This window comes from Aristolochia californica, unplaced genomic scaffold, assembly GCF_029961685.1.
Source record: "Aristolochia californica isolate CCGP_79_NKW_82.1479 unplaced genomic scaffold, dmAriCali1.0.hap1 SCAF_8, whole genome shotgun sequence".
Lineage (NCBI taxonomy): Eukaryota > Viridiplantae > Streptophyta > Magnoliopsida > Piperales > Aristolochiaceae > Aristolochia > Aristolochia californica.
In genome coordinates this window covers 40480741-40501358 of record NW_027182279.1, presented here as the reverse complement: position 1 = coordinate 40501358, position 20618 = coordinate 40480741, and the positions used below count along the sequence as shown (strand labels likewise).

The 20618-nt window shown below is 39.9% G+C and overlaps 1 protein-coding gene across 1 annotated transcript; it reads right to left on the bottom strand.

The window, feature by feature from the left end:
- Positions 1–15094: 15094 nt before the first annotated feature.
- LOC137939049 (UPF0481 protein At3g47200-like) lies at positions 15095–17256 on the bottom strand. The gene is made up of 2 exons (XM_068784219.1): positions 17187–17256; positions 15095–16961 (listed from the first exon to the last, which is right to left on the bottom strand). The coding sequence occupies exon 2, from the start codon at positions 16912–16914 to the stop codon at positions 15382–15384; it is 1533 nt and encodes a 510-aa protein (XP_068640320.1). The 5' UTR covers positions 16915–16961; positions 17187–17256; the 3' UTR covers positions 15095–15381.
- Positions 17257–20618: the final 3362 nt, after the last annotated feature.

Sequence of the window (20618 nt, the reverse complement as noted above, 5' to 3'; positions counted from 1 at the left end):
AAACAGCTGTAGATGTGAGGATGTTGGAACAAGTAGTTACCGTGGCAGACAAGAAGAGGGCAGACGCATCAACAATCGATATAGTGGAAGAAGCAGCAAAAGAGACTGGAGAAGTGGAAGGAATAACAGTGACTCCTAAAATGAAAGAGCTTATAGAAGAGCCAGCAGATACGATGGCAGACGACGCAGCAACAAGCAATATTACGGTGGAAGAAGTTTTTGAAGAGGCGGGCAACATGGAACGTATAACAGAGATCAGAGGCTTTAGGCAGCGCTATGTTAAGGACATAAGTTCTTACTACGAAGAGCGATGGGATCCTCGTAAGATTGATTATGGTCGTGGAGGTTCGGGCTTCTACAGAGTCCAGCTCCGAGGGAGCGAGGGTCTTTATGATCCTACTTACGTCAACTTCCAAAAAATAAGGGATATGTTGGAGAATGACAACCCCGATGTCCAGACACAGAGGCTGCTGTGGCATTACTATGATCATCTTTTTTTCATCCTTGTAAGCAACGAGAGCAAGAGTTTGCAGGATTACCTGCAGATGATATATGACGACTGAGGAGTAATTGCAAGATGGGATTATGCTGTAGAGGATGGAAAATCGATAGATTTCCCTTACTTGTTGAGTCTACTGCTCAGTGGCTGCTTCATCATTCATCTACTCTCGAAGCCCTTCATTACACAGGTGTCTCCAGTAGAAGATCCAGAATGTGCCCGCCTATGGGTTCATGATTTATGGGTAGACTTGCTCCTTTTGGAGAACCAGATCCCTTTCTTCATCCTCGAGAGAATTTCTGAAATAGCTATGGGACCTGGATTTTGTTCTGTAATGGATCGCATAATTTATGGTTACTTTGCAGATTTTATTCCATTGAATAGGCTAAATAGCGAACAATTCAGGCCAGTCCATTTGCTTCATTACGTTCACCGGAGTCTGCTTCCGGACAAAAAAAGTGATCGTCTCCCTTTCTTTTCGACCATGGTGAACTTGTTGGAAAAGAAGCCGAGTTCATCACAACCACCCATGATGAGAGTTATCCCAACAGCGACAAGACTTCAAGAGGCAGGCGTAGAGTTCTTGCCAGTGGAGGAGAAAGGATTTGTTGTAGAGTTCCAGAAAGGAGTATTGAAGAATCTTATAGCTTGGGAGCAATATCACCATGAAGCAGTGAAATACGTGATCAACTATGCAATCTTAATGGACTACCTGGTGAATACCTCCAGGGACATAGAAATCTGATCCAGAGTAAAATTTTGGAGCATTCCCTACCAACACAGGAGGTTGCTGCAGTCTTCAACAGTTTGGGTGAGGACATAGTTTATACGTTTGATACAAGAGATGGACAAGAACATGATTTCCTTCTGTTGGAATTTGTGTTTGTATCGACCGGGCCAGTCCTTGTATAAGATCCGTGGGGTTGCTTTCCTAAAAGGTTCGAGCCTTTTAGCGCATTGGTTTCAACATGGTATCAGAGCAGGTTGGTCCCGAGTTCGAGTCCCGCTCCCACCGAATTTTGTCCTAGGTATTTCTGGTGAATTTGTCCTGGGTTTTTCCAGGAGTTTGTCCCGGGTTTTTCCGGTGAATTTGTCCACGGGTTTTCCCGTGCGGGGGAGTGTTGGAATTTGTGTTTGTATCGACCGGGCCATATAAGATCCGTGGGGTTGCTTTCCTAAAAGGTTCGAGCCTTTTAGCCCAATGGTTTCAACACCTTCCGCAATTGTCCAAAGAATTGAATGAATACTCCGAGAATAGGTTTAACAATTGGTGGGCGAAGCTGATGAGTGATTACTTTGGGAGCCCTAACCAGATTCTACATCTGACCTCTCTTCTATAATAACCTTGTACCTGTCATTCATGTAACAACACAGTTCGTAACTTTAAAAACTCTACAATTTGAGTCGCATTAGTGAGAGGCGCAATAGGACCTTATACAAGGACCGGCCCGGTCGATATCTCAACACTCCCCCGCACGGGGACAACCCGTGTAAATTCGGGTCCCAACATACAAGAGACAAATTCGTGGGGGAACGGGATTCAAACTCATGACCGACCTGCTCTGATACCATGTTGAAACCAGTTGCGTTGAAACCTCGAGGCATTAGTGAGAGGCGCAACAGGACCTTATACAAGGACCGGCCCGGTCGATATCTCAACAAAGAAATAGAGGCGTTTTTGTCCCAATGACTATAAATCGTAAATTTTGGAATCTTTGATCTATGAATCATGGATTTAACATCAATTAATATGTAATTCCTAAGTTTTTAATAATTTAATACAAAATTAGAAGATATCATTTTTTTAATCATTCAGTTCACTTCAAATTACCGTCAACATGCATGCATCTAAGCTTGTGGTGTGTTCCGTTGACTCTTGTGGGAGGTATCAATTCCTTTCATTGAGTTGACTCAATGGCTGTACCAAATGTACAAGAAGAAGGAAAAAGAAGACAAGACCAGAGGAGTGAGGATAAGGATCATAAGGTTTCGAGGTATCTTTGCTTCTGCACCGCAAACGTAACACCAAAGGGCTGGTTTTCCTGCTTCAGATTTGAACCAGACAATAAATTAGTACGGGAAATTTTTTTATATCATTGCTAGAGTTTTTTTGCTTTTTTACCGAATCCTTTTTTTATCAATCTCTAGCAAACAACCGTAACAGAATTCTAGTAAACAACAATGGAGGCTGATTGAAAAGTCAAATTAATAATGCCCAGCAGAGTGGACTTGTCGAAAAAGGCCAAGAGTGTTGCTTTCCAAATGAACACGAAAGAAGAAGAAAGAAGAAGAAAGAAGAAAATGATCTTAGGGAATGAAGATAATGATAAGGTTTGGAGGAATCTTTGCTTCTGCTTCACAAATTTACTTAAAATTTACAGCCTTATCGGTGTATGAATGAGAAATTTACTTAAAATTTAACTAAGTCATTCATTGAAACTTGAAGGAGAGATTCTTCTCCTTGTCGTGATACCTCTTATACCCATAAAACCATTTAAGAAACCAAATCCCTTTGGCCACTTACTAGAGCTCATAAGCGTATAAAACCACTTCTATGAACCCAGACCTATCCCACATGCAGCATGTGGGTGACTGAATGAGTGTTAATATGAACGGGTCCATGGTTAATAAGAAAGTCATTTGGTGACATTTTCAGCTGACACGTTCCCATCCTTAGCTTTGGCTTAATAACTAAGATAACATAACATTTGACTTCTTTAATATCAATTCAGTCTTCATCTTGACCTAACCTATTTGTTGAATTAAATTTTGAATTTTTTACTCACATATGCAGTTCTAGCCCTCTTAAAAACTCAACGTAATTGACATCCTCACCCAATTTAACATAAAAAATTAAATTTCCTATATGGAGATTAAGAAAAAAAATAAGTGCTAGAAGTACATATACCATTTCATGATGAGCTTGGACAAAGGTTTTTTGCCTACACAAACGATGATTTGGTATTTTATGTTTTTGGATTTCTTGGATTTTTTGGAAGTCTAAGAGTTAGACTCGGGACAAATTAGGTTCAACTCAATTCTAAATAAAAAGGAGCTAATCCGAACTGAATCTGACCTACCCTGTCTTTCATCCAAGTTAACCTGGCCGAGTCGAGGGTCAAGTTGCTAGGTTGTCGAAACACCAAGGTCTCCCCCAATCCTTTTTTTTTTAATGTTAATTTTTGTATATTTTTAACTTTAGTTGTCCCCTATGTAAAAAAGAAAAGGACTTCTTTTTCCTATATTTACATATGGAGAGATTACAATTGACAAAATTACCCTTCTCTTTATTAGGGTAATCAAGTAATTGGATAGAAAATAAATTACACCATTTCCATGCTTTAGAATAAGGTGCACATCAAAAACATATGATTATTATCACGATTCATGAACCAAACATAAACTCTTAACACATTCATAAATTCAACTTCTATTTCTATTGTGGAGGTCAAAAATAGGAATAAATAGAGAAAAAGCTCTGCAACATAGTAAGTAGAACGACTGATGCTGCTGCAATAAGAGAAATAGTTGTCCAGGGGCTACCAAAGTAATCAGTCATTAGCTTTGCCCACCATTTGTTAAACCTTCTTTCATAATAACTGTTAAGTTCCTCGCACAACTCTTCAAGAAAATTATTTTGCACAAGTTCTGTATAAACCAGGTTATCACTCAAACTGTTGAAGACTTGAACAACCTCCTCATTATTTTTCAAGTAATGCTCTAGGACTCCGCTCTCGATCAGTATCTCTATATCCTTTGAGGTATTAACGAGATAATACAAGAACATAGCGTAGTTGGTGAAGTATTTTTCAGCTCCACGAGGACATTGTTCCCAAGCTATGAGATTCCTCAAGAACTTCATGGTCATTCCTACATGCAAATGTGGGAGTTTCTAAAACTCCATTGTTAAACTCCACAACAAATCCTCTAGCCTCTCTTGGCCTAAACTTGACCCCTACCTATTGGAGTCTTGTTGCTGTAGGGATAGTTTTCATCCTTGAGAGATGATAAAGCCTTTCGTAATCCATAGGCAACTGCATTTGTCTTCCCAACCAGTTGAACAATGTTCTTGTTGAGTATATGGCTCATACATAAGGTTGAGGGGTATTATTGTATAGGGGTATTATTGTCTTTCCTACACAAATACTGTTACGATATGTTAAAATGTATATTAAATATAATTTATGTTCATAATTATTATATAATTTGGGATATGTATATAGGGTTATTTGATTAGGCTTAATAGGATGGGTGGTATTGTCTTGGGCCCATGGGCCATTTTGTAACAGGAAAACCTAAAGCATAAATACCTAATGAAAGGGGGAAAATCCCCAAAGGAAACATTTTATTCGTCGTTCGTCTGCTTCGTTTTCGCCGTGAAACCAGAGATCGTTGAGCTCTCTCTTGTTGGTGTTTGGACTATTCCGTCAGTCCTGTGAGGTTCGTTGGATCGTTAGTTCCCGTCAGATCCTCAATTTGTCATGGTATTAGTGCTAGATTCGTCCGAAGATTAACCGTCCAAAGCATCTTTGTCCGACGACCTGCGCTGTCCGACGAGTCTTTTTTTCGGCATTGATTTCGGGGGTCGTCGAAAAATTTTGTCGGACGGTTCCGTTGCCAGGAAGAAGGTTCTAGCCAGAAGGGGAAACGAGAGGGGTGGTTTTCGGAAAATATTGTCCAAGCTCGGGAAAATTGTCGGAAACGCTCCACTGGTGGTTCCGTCGTCGGAAAAGCTCCACCAACGGTTTCGTTGTCGGAGAAGCTACAACGGGAAGGGGGCTCTCGCCGGAAGGGGGAACGAAAGTATGAGTTTTTTTTATGCCGCGTGTTCGATTAATTATTTGGCATAGGTCGTTCTGCAATTTGAGAAACTTTGGGGGCCGATTTGTAATTTTTGAAGGTATTGGGGGCCAATCTAGAATTTCTGAAGGTACGAGGGTGTTTTTCAAATTTCTAAAAGTATGGGGGGTATAATTCAAATTTTTATTAACTTGGGGGAAAATCTTGGATTTCTAAAAGCGTAGGGGTCTATTTGAAATTTTTGAAAAGTGGGGGTATATTTGGAATTTCTTATCTTGTGGGGGTACATCAGGAATTTTGCTAGATTCGATCTTATCATGTCAGCAGACAAGTCAGATTTCACTCCTATTTGGTTCACGGGCAAGAACTACGGTACTTTGGGAATTTCAGTTCTGGTTATTTGTTCAGGGAAGAGGTTTATGGGGTCATATTGATGGGAGTGATCCAGCACCTGGCGATGCTGACGCATTGTCAAAATGGATCATCATGGATGCTAGAGTCATGACTTGGATACTTGGATCTCTTGAGCCTCACCTAGTCCCAAATCTGAGGCCCTACAAAACTGCCGCAGATATATGGAATTACCTCCACAAGGTTTATCGTCAAACCAGCACAGCCCGTCGATTTCAAGTTGAATATGAACTTGCAAATTTCACCCAAGGCAGCCGCTCGATTGAAGAATATTTCTCAGGCTTCCAAAATCTATGGGCTGACTACATTGATATTGTTTACGAGGATGTCCCTGCTGCTGCTCTCTATGTTGTGCAAGCTATACATGAAACCAATAAACGGGATCAATTCTTGATGAAGCTTCATCCCAAATTTGAGATTGCTCGATCACATCTGATGAATCGTCATCTAGTGTCGTCCCTGGATGCTTGTTTGGGTGAACTTCTCTGGGAGGAGCAGCGCCTTACTACTCAGGCTGGCATGGAACTTCGCGTTTAGGCTGATCTCTCGGTTCCTGTAGCTTATGTAGCACAAGGAAGACATAAGGGTCGGGACACCAGTCCTGTTCAGTGCTTCCACTGCAAGGCTTATGGTCACTTTGTTCGGGACTACCCCAAGAGGTCGGTTCTGTTCTGTAGCTACTGTAAGAAGTCGGGTCATCACATTGCCATTTACCCTACACGACCTCAAAGGTGGAAGCCTACAGCTTATCATGCATCCACTGGTACTTCTAGTTCTACCGCATTGTCGCCTGTCGTTTCAGTCCCTATCATTCCTATTCCACCAGCACCTGCCAGTTCAACCACCCTCACTCCTGAAATGGTACAACAGATGATCATTTTTGCCTTTTCTACTTTTGGTATCAGAGCCGGGTCAAATACCTCTAGGGTTTAGTATAAATATGGATTATGTAACCCTAATTATAATTAGTGAACTTTCCGACTGTTGGACGTAGGCACACTGCCGAACCACTGTAAAATTTTTGTCTTCTTCATTTTCTTGCCTTCTTCCTACAATAAGTGGTATAAGAGCTGCAGGAGGAGGATTTTTCGGACGAAGGTTTTTGGTTATGGAACTCTAGAAACAGAGAGAAGGTTTTCGGCGTTCGGCGATGACCCAGAGAAATGTAGTTCTGGCGTTCGGCGACGACGCAAGGTTAGCGACGTGTGGCCACAGACGAAGCCGTCGAGGTCTACAATTTCTAAGAAATCATAGATAGAGGAAAGCCGAGAAGAAAAAAAATGAGACACAGGAAACCCGGATTTCTGAGTTCAATAACGATAACCCTACGCCGCCGCTGCCGAGGACGACGATGGAGATGACGAGAGGCGACGGAAATTGTCGGGCCGCCGTGAATTTCCATTTGAAGCATTGTAGGAGGATGACGGAACCGGAAATGAGAACGTCACGTAGGATGACGAAGAAGAAAAAAAATTGAAACTCGCGTCATGAGGGAGACGCCTGACATCTGACGTGTTAGGGATTTTTCTGACGCGTCTGATTTTCTGCTAGCACAGAGGGTTGCAGGTGCATGCTATGCACATCCGAGGAGGTATTTTTCTACGCAATGCCGAGGCTTCTCATGCCCTACTTGAAATTTGGATTTTTCGTACAAAAAACCCAAGTTAGGTTACGATGATTTGGGTTTTTTCTGCCAAATTTGACATGATGAAATTCGACGGAACATGGAATTTCAGATTATGGCAGAGGAGGGTGAAAGACCTGTTAGTGCAGTAGGGCATGTTGAAGGCGCTATACGAAAAACAATTGGCAAGAATGGACGACATGGATTGGAAAAAAATGGAAGTGAAGGTTGTGGTGACTATTAGGCTTTGTTTGGCTGATGAAGTGATGTATCACATCATGGATGAGGAATCACCAGCGAAAGTTTAGTTAAAACTGGAAAGTCGGTATATGTCCAAGTCGTTGACGAACAAGCTCTATCTTAAGTAAAAATTGTATGGTCTTAAGATAACAGAGGGCTCGGATCTGGGCCAGCATATCAACGTTTTCAATCAGGTCATTAGTGATTTGAGGCGAGTTGATGTGAAGTTTGAAGACAAAGACAAGGCGTTAATGTTGCTAAATTCCCTACCGAATTCTCCTACGTACAAAAATTTGGTTACGACTCTGATGTGGAGAAAAGAAACTCTCGAATTGGAGGAAATCACAAGTGCTCTATTAGGCTTGCATCAAAGGAAGAAAGTCAATGATGAGACTTCACAAGGTGAAAGACTTGTGGTGAAGGGTAACCAGGAACGTGGAAGAAACAAGTCTCGAAGTAGATCGAGTAACAACAAATTTCGGTTTAAATCCAGGAAGAGGAAGGACATCACGTGTTTTAAGTGCGGGAAAAAGGGGCACAAACGGGATTGTCTAGAGAAAAAAAAAAGGGAATGCAGAGAACAAAGATGGTCCTTCAAAGTCTGCGAATGTAGTGGAAGAAGAAGAATCAGAGAATGGTGACGGGGATATGCTTTCTGTCTCATCTAGTTTAGATCATCTAAGAGATTCTTGGATTCTGGATTCGGCATGCTCTTATCACATGACACCAAATAAAGATTGGTTTCACACCTACAGGTTAGTAAACTCTAGTTCTGTTCTGATGGGTAATGATGCTTCATGCAAAGTTGTTGGAATATGGAGTATACAAATTAAAATGTTTGATGGTGTCGTTAGAACATTGTGTGATGTTAGACACATACTTGATTTAAGAAAGAATCTGATTCCATTGGGTACTTTAGGTTGTAATAGATATAGTTACATGTCTGCAAGTAGAATAATGAAAGTTAGTAAAAGTGTCCTAATAGTGATGAAGGGGCAAAAAATATCTGGCAATATCTATGCACTGCAAGGTACTACAGTTGTAGGTGGAGTTGCAATTGTAGAGTCTGAGTCAGACTGTACAGTCTTGTGGCATATGCGGTTATGACATATGCGAGTGAGTAGGAAGATGGAGCTTCATAAGAGAAATCTATTGAAGGGTATCAAAATATGCAAACTTGATTTCTGCAAGTTTTGTGTCCTTGGGAAACAGAATAAGGTGCAGTTCAAGGCAGCCACAAACAAGACGGAGGGGGGCCAGTAAGAGTAGCATCCCAAGGAGGACACGTGTATTTTGTGATCTTCATTGATGGCTACTCATGAAAAGTTTGGGTGTACTTCATGCAGCACAAGTCAAAAACGTTTGCCAAGTTTAAGTTGTGGAAAGCTGAAGTAGAGAACCAAACAGGGAGAAAGATTAAATGCCTTCGGTAAGACAATGGTACTGAGTACACAGACTCAAAGTTCAAGGAGTTGTGTGAGCAGCATGGAATTAAAAGACACTTCACAGTACGCAAGACACCACAACAGAACGGTGTGGCGGAAAGAATGAGCAGAACTATAGCTGAAAAGCTCGATGTCTCAGGTTGAATGCAGGGCTTGCAAAGAACTCCTAGGCAAAAGCAGTAAATATGACATATTTCTTGATTAACGGATCACCTAGAGCAACACTAGATGGGAAAGTATCAGAGGAGGTGTGCACAAGTAGTGAGGTAGACTACTTTGGCTTGAGAGTGTTTGCCTGTCCAACCTATGTACATGTTTCTAGTGTGGAGAGGTTGAAGCTTGATGCGAAGTCTAGACAATGTATCTTTCTGGGCTATCAGAAAGGGATGAAAGGCTTCAAGCTCTGGGATCCGAAGGCAAACAAGACGGTGATCAGTAGATATGTGGTTTTTGATGAAAAATCCATGTTGCAGCGTACTCAGGAAGAAGGGAAACAAGTGCCAAAAAATTGCAGCACCAATGAGCATGTGGTGCAGGTGGAGCTAGAGAACCATGGTAGAGAAAAGGATACTCAACATGTAAAAAGTTCTAGCTCAGGTGATCAGCAGCATCATCGTATAGCCATAGACAAACCCAAACGCACTATCAAGCCACCTACCAGGTATGATTTTGAAGATTTGGTTTCTTATGCGCTTATTACTAGTAGCGGGGATCCTACAACTTTTTAGGATGCAGTACAAAGCCAGGAGAAAAGTAGATGGATGGGTGCTATGGTGGAGGACATGGAGTTTCCTTCAACAACTTAAGAGTCTATATATGTGTAAAGGGAGGAAATCGGGGGCATAAAAAAAGTAGAAAATTGATATCTTGATATTACCTTCATTCGGAGAAATTGATTAACATGGTATCAGAGCTGCGTTTGGAGATCATCGGCGCCACAATAATCCTTCGATGTGTTCAGTGCTCTCAGAGGTGATTTATCTTCCCCCTCTTTCTCAGTTCGTCGGATCTAGGTTCTCGATTCTTGATTTGTAGTGGATTTCGGTGGACTCTCACGGAGTCTTTTGTTTCGCCTTTGCTTCGACATCTGGTATGATTTCGATTGTCGGGGACATTCAGTCTAGTAATAGGGGGGTTCCGTGTGGTGTTTGACGGGGTGGGATCCAGAGTTGGGTTTGCACCGCGAGGGTTTAGGGCACGTGATTTTCGAATTTATGGTTGTTATTGCTGAAACATAGCAGAGAGGTTGGGATTTTTTTGGTTGTTCATTTTGCTACTGCTCGTGATTTTTGGACTTTGTGTCTGTAGATACAAAACACCAGCCAAGTGCGTTTACATAAAGAAGGCAAAGAAATGAAATACAATAGGGTGTTTCTTATATGTTTCTGTGAATTTCTTTCATCGCATTCAGATCTCTGTTAGGGTTTCGCTTCTGCAATTTGTGGGTTTTTGTCCAGAGAGGTGTCATATGGATTTTATCATGTCATTTGATAGGTTAGACTTGTTCCCTGTTCGTTTCACAGGTAAAAGTTATAATAACTGGGAATTTCAGTTTCGTTTATTTGTTATGGGAAAAGAGTTATGGGCTCATATAGATGAGAGTGATCCCGCACCTCGAGAGGCCGAGGCTTTGTCCAAGTGGAAAGTCAAGGATGCTAGGGTCATGACCTGGATCCTTGGCTCCGTTGAGCCTCACTTTGTTTTCAATCTGAGGCCTTATAAAAATGCGGCTAAGATGTAGAGTTACCTTGACAAGGTCTACCATCAAGACAACACGGCTCAGCGTTTTCAATTGGAGTATGAAATGGCTAATTTCACACAAGGAAGTCTCTCCATTGAGGAATATTTTTCTGGTTTTCAAAACCTTTGGGCTGACTATGCAAACATTGTTTATGCTAATGTTCCCATTGCAGCTCTCTCTGTTATTCAAGTAGTGCATGAAACCAGCAAGAGAGATCAATTCTTGATGAAGCTCCATTCCGATTTTGAAATTGCATGATCTAATCTGATGAATCGTCATCCTGTACCATCTCTAGATGCTTGTTTCAGTGAACTCCTTCGTGAGGAGCAGCGTATAGTAACTCAGGTTGGCATGGAACATCAGGCTAATGTTAGTGCCCCTATTATTGTGGCTTATGCAGTACAGGGAAGGAATAAGGGAAAAGACATTTGTGTTGTTCAGTGCTTTAGTTGTAAAGCTTTTGGTCATATTGCTAGGGATTGCCCTAAGAAGTTCTGTAACTACTGCAAGAAACATGGTCATATCATCTCTGCCTGCCCCATTCGATCTGAAAGGAAGCAGGGTACTGCTTATCATGCCTCCGTTGGTGCCTCTACTTCTACTGCATTGCCTGCTGCCTCGCCGGTTATTCCTATTCCTGCCCCTACAACCTCAGCAAACCCGAACATACATACTCCTGAGATGGTACAACAGATGATCATTTCTGCTTTCTCTACTTTTGGGCTCTCAGGTAATCATAAAGTTTCTTCTAAGCCATGGTATTTTGACTCCGGAGCTTCTAACCATATGACCAATACTATTGTTTATCTTTCCAATGTAAGAAATTATGATGGCAAGCAGAAAATTAACACTACTGATGGCAGTTCTCTGTCTATCAGTATTGTTGGTGATCTTTCCTCTTGCTTAATTGATTTTTTTTGTGTCTCCTGACCTCTTCACAAATTTTATTTTTGTCGGTCAATAAGTCGATAATAATTGTAATGTCCATTTCTGTCAATCTGGTTGTGTTGTGTAGGATCAAGTGTCAGGGATAATGATCGCGAAGGGGCCTAAAGTAAGACGACTCTTTCCTCTTTATATTTTTCTTTCCACTATTAGTCCTAGTTTTCCTTTCCTTTCTTTTCCTTTGAATGTAATGTTGTTGGTTCTGGACCTCAGATGTTGTATAAACGTCTAAGCCACCCAAACTCTGATGTACTTCGAAAATTATTTAATTCTAGTGTATTGGGACATAAAACATGTTCTTCTCTTGATCTTTCTTTTGAATGTCCATCATGCAAACTTGGCAAAAGTAAAGTTCTACCTTTTCCTCATCATGCATCTCATGCCTTACAATGTTTCGATATTATTCATACTGATGTTTGGGGGATTATACATGTTGTTTCTCATGCGTATTACAAGTACTTTGTTACCTTTATTGATGACTGTACTCGCTTTACTTGGGTTTACTTTCTACGATGCTAAGGTCGAAGTTTTTTTAGTATTTAAGCGTTTTCTTGCACTTCTTGAGACTCAATTCTCTGCCAGCATCAAGGTCTTGCGTTCTGAATTTGGCGGCGAATACATGTCTAATGAGTTTCAGGACTTTATTCAAAGCAAAGGGATTGTCTCCCAGTGCTCTTGTCCTTCGACACCGCAAAAAAATGGTGTTGCTGAGCAGAAAAATTGTCACCTTCTTGGTGTGGTCAGAACCCTTTTACGTGAATCATCTGTTCCTTCTCATTTTTGGTGCGAAGCGATTTCTACTTCGGTTCATTTGATCAATCGCTTACCTTCTCTTACATTATATCATGTTTCTCCCTTCTTTAAGTTGTTTGGCCATTCTCTTTTATATTCTGATCTTCAAACATTTGGTTGTGTTTGTTTTGTGCATATCCCTGCTCATGAACGACATAAACTTACAACCCAATCAGTTAAGTGTGCTTTTCTTGGTAATGCTATACCTCAAAACGGTTATTTTTGTTATGATCCACATGCTCGTCGTATACATGTTTCTCGGAATATGGTTTTCTTTGAAAATCAATATTTTTTTCCATCTTATGTTGAGTTGCCATATGTATTTTTATCCCTTCTGCCTAGCTTTTATGATTATCCGACAATTGTGGAAAGGTTCAAACCTGGTTTTGTGTATGGAAAACGTAGTAGACATGAGTTTGGTTCCACTTCCTCTGTGCCCCCTCACGATCTTGTCCTGGTGCCTACTCCTACTCCTCTCTTCGCCGGTCTACTCGCCCTTCTCGGCATCCTCATTGGTATGGTTTCTCCTCCACTGTCTCTCCTGTAGCTACTTTATCCTCTATTTCCATTCCCACTTGCTACAAACAGACCATAGAACATGAGTGTTGGCAGAATGCAATGTAAATAGAACTTCGAGCTCTTGAGGAGAATCACACTTCCTTATATTTCTTCGGATCTCCAAATGGTCGATGTCTTCACCAAAGCAATGACTCGACAGTAGCATCAATTTTTGGTTGGCAAATTATTGTTGGTTGACTTACCAACATCAATTTGAGAGGGGATGTTATCGTATTCAAGTTGAAATGTATTTGTATTTATGAATTATGATAAGGGGAGGGTATTATTATAATTTCCTATAACTTATAACTTAAGAGTCTATATATGTCTAACGGGAGGAAATCGGGGGCATAAAAAAAACTAAAAAATTGATCTCTTGATATTACCTTCGTTCGGAGAAATTGATTGACAAAAGGGTAGCCACCAAGTTGAACAACGGTGCTTCTTGAGATAATTTATGGTTGGCCAACCTTCTGGATCATTTAAATGACTGGTCCTACTGTGAAGGAAGACGTGATGCACGAGGAAGAGAATGGGATATCTGCTTTGAGATTTAATAACTAAGAAAGACTTGTCACCTCCATGCGTCTGTAGTGTCGGTTGATGCTTGCATGGTGGGGTAGAAGTACCTGAAATGGGAGATAATGTTGCTGTAATGGGTGCCCAAGCATCCCTTAGTAGTAGCTAAAGGTGGATCACATCCAATTTGAAGCCAAGACTACCTTCACTACAAAGAAAAGTACTAACAAGGTGTTTCCATTAGAGTTCACCATAAAATCCCTCTGCATATTTGTACACAGCAGCAAATCACCATAAAGAGATATCTGCTTTGGCATTAGTAGCTAAGGACTTGTTATCTCCACCCATTCATGGTGACTGCTTTATAGGGTAGGATGGAAGTGTACCAGTTTACGATCAATGCGAATGCTTTTATGGTCAATATGAAATTCCTTTGGCTTAGGTTCTAGTCAGGTTCTTTTCATTTTGAGGTCACAGTCAAACAGCTAACTCCCACTTCCTTTTTCGTGATAAACATGGTTAACTTTAGGGGTGGAGACGAATTGAGCTTGACCTTGGCTCCACCATGAGTCTAGAGTTCAACTTTGTCTATTAAAGCCTCTTTTTCGTATGGTCACCTCCATACGTCTCTAGTGTCTGTTGATGATTGCATGGTGAGGTAGAAGTATCTGAAATGGGAGATAAAGAATACAGTACCTGAAAAAGAAGATCATGGTGGTTTATCTTTATTTTCTAGCAACTGATAGAACCACCGAAGAGAATTTCCGTTAGGAATAAACAATTAAAACATCTCTTGAGCTCAAGTTGCAAGATCATCACTGAGGTCCAACTGCCTACTTCACAGCCTTCTGCCCTTCTTTATTTCACCCAGAAACAAATTACTTTACCCTTCTTGTTTTTCCTAGCTGCAACTCTACCTGCGAAGTCTGGTTTCTGACTTCACTTTGCTGCAAGCTGTACAAAATAACCTTTTTCTTGTGGCTGCCCAACACTCCGTACTCTGCTCTGCTTTACAAGAAACAATTTTTTTTCTGTGGCTTCAGCCTTTAGAAAGCTGTGGCCAACTTTTCTGCAGCTCTCCACTCTACCAGATGCGGCGGTCTCTTTCCTATTTTCCTTTCTCATTTCTCTCTCTGGTTTCACCCTATCAGTCTCTCTGGAAGTATGGATTCACCTTGCCTTAGGCAAGTTAACTCTTTCTGTATGTTTTCAGTTGAGGAGCATTATCTTTTTGAGGCAGGCAACGAAGCATGCTTCTGATTCTGGTATTTCATGTCTAGCTTATGCAATTTGGGAGTCTGAGTCTTGCAGACTAAGCGTGGTAATTATCTGGGAGTCTCTCTGAACCACAAACTTTGAATGGATTAAGCGTGGTATTTATATATATTACAATCCGAACCTTTATATAATAATACAATCGGGATCTTATCCAATAACCAAAGGGAAGATTATGTTAATCCAATATCATGTGCATCCTCCTCTATTCTGCCTCTTATACATCTATAACTTTTTTCTTTCCTTTCATTTTCTTTCCAACAACTTGGGGCCTCTGGTAACACGGACAATGAGGCCAGAACATTGTATCCGGAAGCCATTAACATAGTCTCTGAATCACTCCAGGCCTGAAATTACAGTAACTTAAGTATTTTAATGGGTTTTCATTATCAGAGCTCTAAGCCCTCCATAAATACATTGGAAGTCTTTAAGTGCATACAGATTACAGTCAAGAATACAATAACAGGATATAGATTGCAGAAACAATAGCTATAAGTCCACAGCTTTAACTAAGTGCCTAAAACAAGAGTGACTATGGAGACTCCAAAAAGCTGTAGATAAAAAAAATAGACTGGATCGTATTGAGAATGAGGAGCAAGATTCCAGCCACCAGGGAAATGCCTGCCCAAGGGCTATTGAAGTAATCGTTCATCAACTTTGCCCACCAAATGTTAATTTTATTTTCACAGTATTTGTTCACATCTAGGGACAACTGTGGAAGAAAACTCTCTTCCCAACGGCAGACGAGGTGGCTACTCAAATTGTTGAAGACTGATGCAACCTCTTCATCAGTACCTAATGTATGACGGATAATCCCACCCTTGCTGAGAATGTCAACATCCTTTTCTGTGTTAACTATCAAGTTCATGAAGATTGAGTAGCTAGAAAAATATGTGCCGGCGGAAGCATGACATTGCTCCCAAGCTGCGAGGTTTCGGAGGAGTTTCTTGGTGTTTTCATCAATTTGTATGTATGGGATCTCTAGAACACCCTTTTTGAAGGTTATGTCCGTGAACCCATGACCCTCTTTCCTTCTGAACTTAATTCCAGCTTCTGTGAGTCTTCTTGCAGAAGATATGGGTTTCAGAGTGAGTGTCGTAGGTAACTGTCTTTTGCTATTGTTTGATATGGGAAGCTCAGAAGATTGAGAAGGGAAACTATTTTTCATCTTGGAGAGAATGATTTTTAGTGGGTTGTAAGACCTGCAGCTTAAAGGGTTTTGAGGTGTAGATGGGAGAAGATGGTAATGAACCAAGTGAAGCAGATGATGCACAGATCTGAACTCTAATGGATGCTGGTTCTTGTTTATCGTCAGAAATTGACCGAAAAATTGAAGGCAGAGCTCTACCAAAGAAGGGTATTTGGATTTATCAACAACGGCCATGTCAAATATCAACTGGAGTGCAAAGAATGGAACCTGGTTAGGGAGAAGGAGCATGTCCATCCACAGGTCTTGAATGTTAGAGACACACAGAGTATCCACCTTGGCCTTCAATCTCTCTTCATAGAACATGAGAAGAACATCTATGACAAAGAAGCCGCTGAACAAGAGAAAAAGCAAGTGCTTCAAGTCTACATCAAGGGTGACATAGTGGCACTTCTTAATCTGGTCTTTGAATGCAGACATTGCCTGTAGGTAATCCTCCAAACTCTTGGTTGGATTTCGAGAGAGAATCGAATGCACATGCCGCATCGCATGTTGATTCTTCAAATTTTCTCTTGGGTAGAATTGATCAAATGAATAATGGATTGCCAGCCACAGGTGGCGAGGGACGTAAGCATCTTCTTGGACTCTGCGAATGGTCTCTGGAACTATGTGGATGCTAATTGCAGGAGACTCCTCAACAAAAGGCACAATTGCAGATTTGACATCCTTCAAAAGCCCCTCATCATATTCTTTCAAGTTTTTGCCAAGGTCTCTTGTTTCTTCTACCTTCTCTTCAAAACTGCTTATTTCCACACTGCGGGTTCGAACATCTCCTCTTTCTTCTGCCTTCCCTTCTTCCTCCTCCACATTTTTCACATCCAGTAAGTGAGTGAACAGATCGCTTGTATCTTCTGCCATATCTCCCTTCCCCTCCTACTACCACTCAACAGTTACTCTGCAATTGACTGAAACAATACGATACCAAGTGCAGTTAGATTGATTTCTCCAATCTTGAAATGACATTTCCATGTGAAGAAATCAAGTTACGGTAAAAAGAACTAAGCATGTGAATTGTGTCTGCTTGACAAAGACTCCAGTATTCTTCTACATTACTGAGCATGAATGATCAGTAGAAAGAGAAAGCAGGAGAAGCAAAACACAGGACTAAACTGAATCAAAGAATGCTGTACCTGAAGAAGAAAATTATCTGACCGCTCCAGAAACTGATACATCCACTATAGAGAGTTTCCACAAGAGGACTGACCTTGCAGAGATATGCCTCAATTACTCATATTTATACACCAAGTAAGAAAACAGGGTACCCTCTGGATTATCTTCTTTGAGACTTATCCCACATGCAGCATGTGGGTGATTGAATGAGAAAAGTATATACGAATTCAGTCTTCATCTTGACCTAACTATTTGAAAATCGTTCCTTAAGCCTACTTTTGTCCAATTCTAGTGAAATTGGCAGCCATCCTTTGGCTTAATAACTAAGATAAGATATCAAATGAATTCTCTAATATCAATTCAGTCTTCATCTTGACCTAACTATTTGAAAATTAAATTTGAAAAACTCAATGTAATTGACATCCTCACCCAATTTAACATAAAAAAATTAGATTTCCTACAATGTAGATTAATAAAAAAGAGTGTTAGAAGTACACAAACGATGATTTGTTTTTTGTGTTTTTGGATTTCTTAGATTTTTTGGAAGTCTAAGAGTTAGACTCGGGACAAATTAAGTTCAACTCATTCTAAATAAAAAAGGAGCGAATCCAACCTGAATCCGACCCACCCCGTCTTGCATCCAAGTCAACTTGGCCAAGTTGCTAAGTTGTCGAAACACCAGGGTCTCCCCTAATCCTTTTTTTAAATGTTAATTTTTGTATATTTTATACTTAAAGTTGTCCCCTATGTAAAAAAAAAGGACTTTTTCTCTTTCTCTCTTAGATGTTTCTCCTATCTCTCTCCTCCCCTTTTTCACATAATACCCCATAATAGGACCCTATAACACATTTTATAACAAGCCATGTAACATATTACACCACATAACATCTTAAATATGTATCTTGAATAATATATATTTTCTTCTCTGAGACAACTTAGGAGGTAAAATTGTACACAACACCCCTAAAATATTTTAGATGATATATGTTACATATCATCAAGATGCTACTCATCATTGAAGATGAGTGGAACTCATTTACATGAATTAAACCCATATAAAATGCTACAATGTGTTGGGAGGACATTGGTCTCAAGATCCTATTCATTCGAGTTTTGATGATAATAAACATTTGAAAACTAATTTGATGCACGGAGATGTTTTAGGTAGAGTTTCAAAGTCATTTCAAGCTTTTACCATTCAAAACATTTGAATGGTAGATCAATGCTCGAATGGTGCATAAGTTGGAAGCTTAAATTTTAATAAAATCACCTAAAAATGTTGGCAAAAGGGTAACCGTTCAAACAGGCCTTCTATTGTTAAAACAATGGAGAATAGAAGTCGTTGACACATATTTAATGAAGATTGTTCAAGTGACCGTTTGAACAATTTTGGACAACACATGTGGACTCGACTTATAGAATTTGACACAAACTCTATATGTTTCTAAATTTTGCAAGTGACCTACTACTAATGCGATCAATAACTCAAGAAAAATACTTTAAGTATTATTTATAAGATTTAATCACGCATTTGGTGGATTTTACTAGGGAACAAAAAGTCCCTATCAAAACCTTGCATCTCTATTTCAAGATGTTAGAATTTCATTTTTAAGTTGATTTTCTATCTCATTTCATGAAAAACGCTTGCCATTGAGACTACTACCCTTTTCCATAGTACTCAATAATTTGAAATTATCTTGGAAGGTCGATTTTGGGGTTTACTAGTTCAATCCATTAGTCTTTTGAAAAGCTAAGTACATAAGAACTTATATTTAAATTTTTTTATTTATCTTAGCTTAGATTCATCTTGGAACTAATCCTAGTGATCGCTAAATCATATTCCATTGTCTAGGAAGTCTATTTAGATAATCGATTTCTTCAACTTTTAGTTTGTGTTGGACTAGATGTTTGTACATTGTAAAATCTTTTGCAAACATCTAATAACTACTCTTGAGCCGTAAATTTAGTATTATCTATTTGATTGTGTTATGGTCTTGGTCATTCTCAATGATAGATGTGTTTTCAGTTTAAGTTATGTGAATAATGTAATTTCTATTTTTAGTGGTAATTGATGCAATTTCTATAATTCTTTTTTGCCAACACAATAAAAAGAATACAATTCAAGAGAGAGAGGAGAAGAATTTTAACCCTCTTCGTCTCTTTTCAATTCAATCACTACAGTTATGCAAGAAGTTCATATCAAAGGTATCAAAGCATTAGTCTTGGACTCATTGAGAGCAATCAGCCACGGTGAACACGAAATCTATGGAATGAGAACAAGAGGAAGTGGCCACTTTGTAGGAATTTTCTCCAGACAATTGGGCTAGTCTTTGTGCTCGAGTGGATTAGTTGTGTGGCATGGAAGAAACGATGATGCAAATAAAAAATATGACAAGTGTTAATGAAGGATAGAGGTGTGAGAGTTCCTTTAATTGATTTTATACTTTGAAATCTTTATCTGGGTTTGCAAATTGTGCTTGGATTTTGAAATCAATTGAATTTATATATATTGAACTTCTGTTACACTTAGAGATCATATTGGAAGGAGTGTCCTTTTTTAGCTTTTAATTGAAATTAGCCTATTAATAAGCATTTTACATGGGAATAATGTAAGCCATCAAATCTAGTTGTCATATTTGGTCAGGCCTTGTGTAGGCAAGACCACACCCTCAACTTAATTCCATGGGGTGGTGAAACGTGATAAAAATAAGGTTTTTTGAATTATTACGAAACTGCCATTACCTAGAAAAAACAAGAATAGTGTCGCAACTCGCGATGCCCGCTCGGGCCCTCGCCTTTCGTCGCCTTCGTTTATTATTTTTTTCTTGAGACAAATCTAGACATCTCCGCGCCTTCTTCGCCGGCCCAGACTAGAGGCGACAACGGGGAGACCCGATCGATCGCCGGTCACCTACGCTCGAACCCTCACCGATCTGACGTCCTCCTCCGTCCCGCTAAAACAGGTAAATCCCTTCTCTTTGGGTCTTCTTCATCTTCGCTTCCTGTCGTTCCCCCTTTTCCATTCTTCCTCTTTCCCGCTTCTCTCTCTCTCTCTCTTTTGTTTCTTCTTTCTTCTGATGGCTGCGCTCAAACCCTTCTCGGATCATCCTCTTTTCTTTTTCTTTTTCTTTTTAACTTATTTTATCCCATTTCCTTTTTAAAGTGTATGACAATTTTTTTTTTTTTGTTTGTTGTTGTTGTTGTTTCATTCATTTGTTATCTATTTACATGTTCATAGGTGTACCATATGCTTCTTTTAGTTGGTATTTAATTGTTTGCTTCTGCGGACTCATGATTGAAAATTGCAAGGACCATTTGGTTTCTTTTTGCCGAGGGCATTTAGGAAGTGAGAGATGTGAGTCTTGTTATCGGATAAACGTGGACACGTCTTCAGCTTTTTTATTTTCAAATATGATGTGAAATCCTGCTTAAATGTTTACTTGTTTGTGAGC

Bases quoted from the DNA above. Each gene is read 5' to 3' on its own strand.
- LOC137939049 (XM_068784219.1), bottom strand. From the start codon at position 16,914: ATGGCAGAAGATACAAGCGATCTGTTCACTCACTTACTGGATGTGAAA.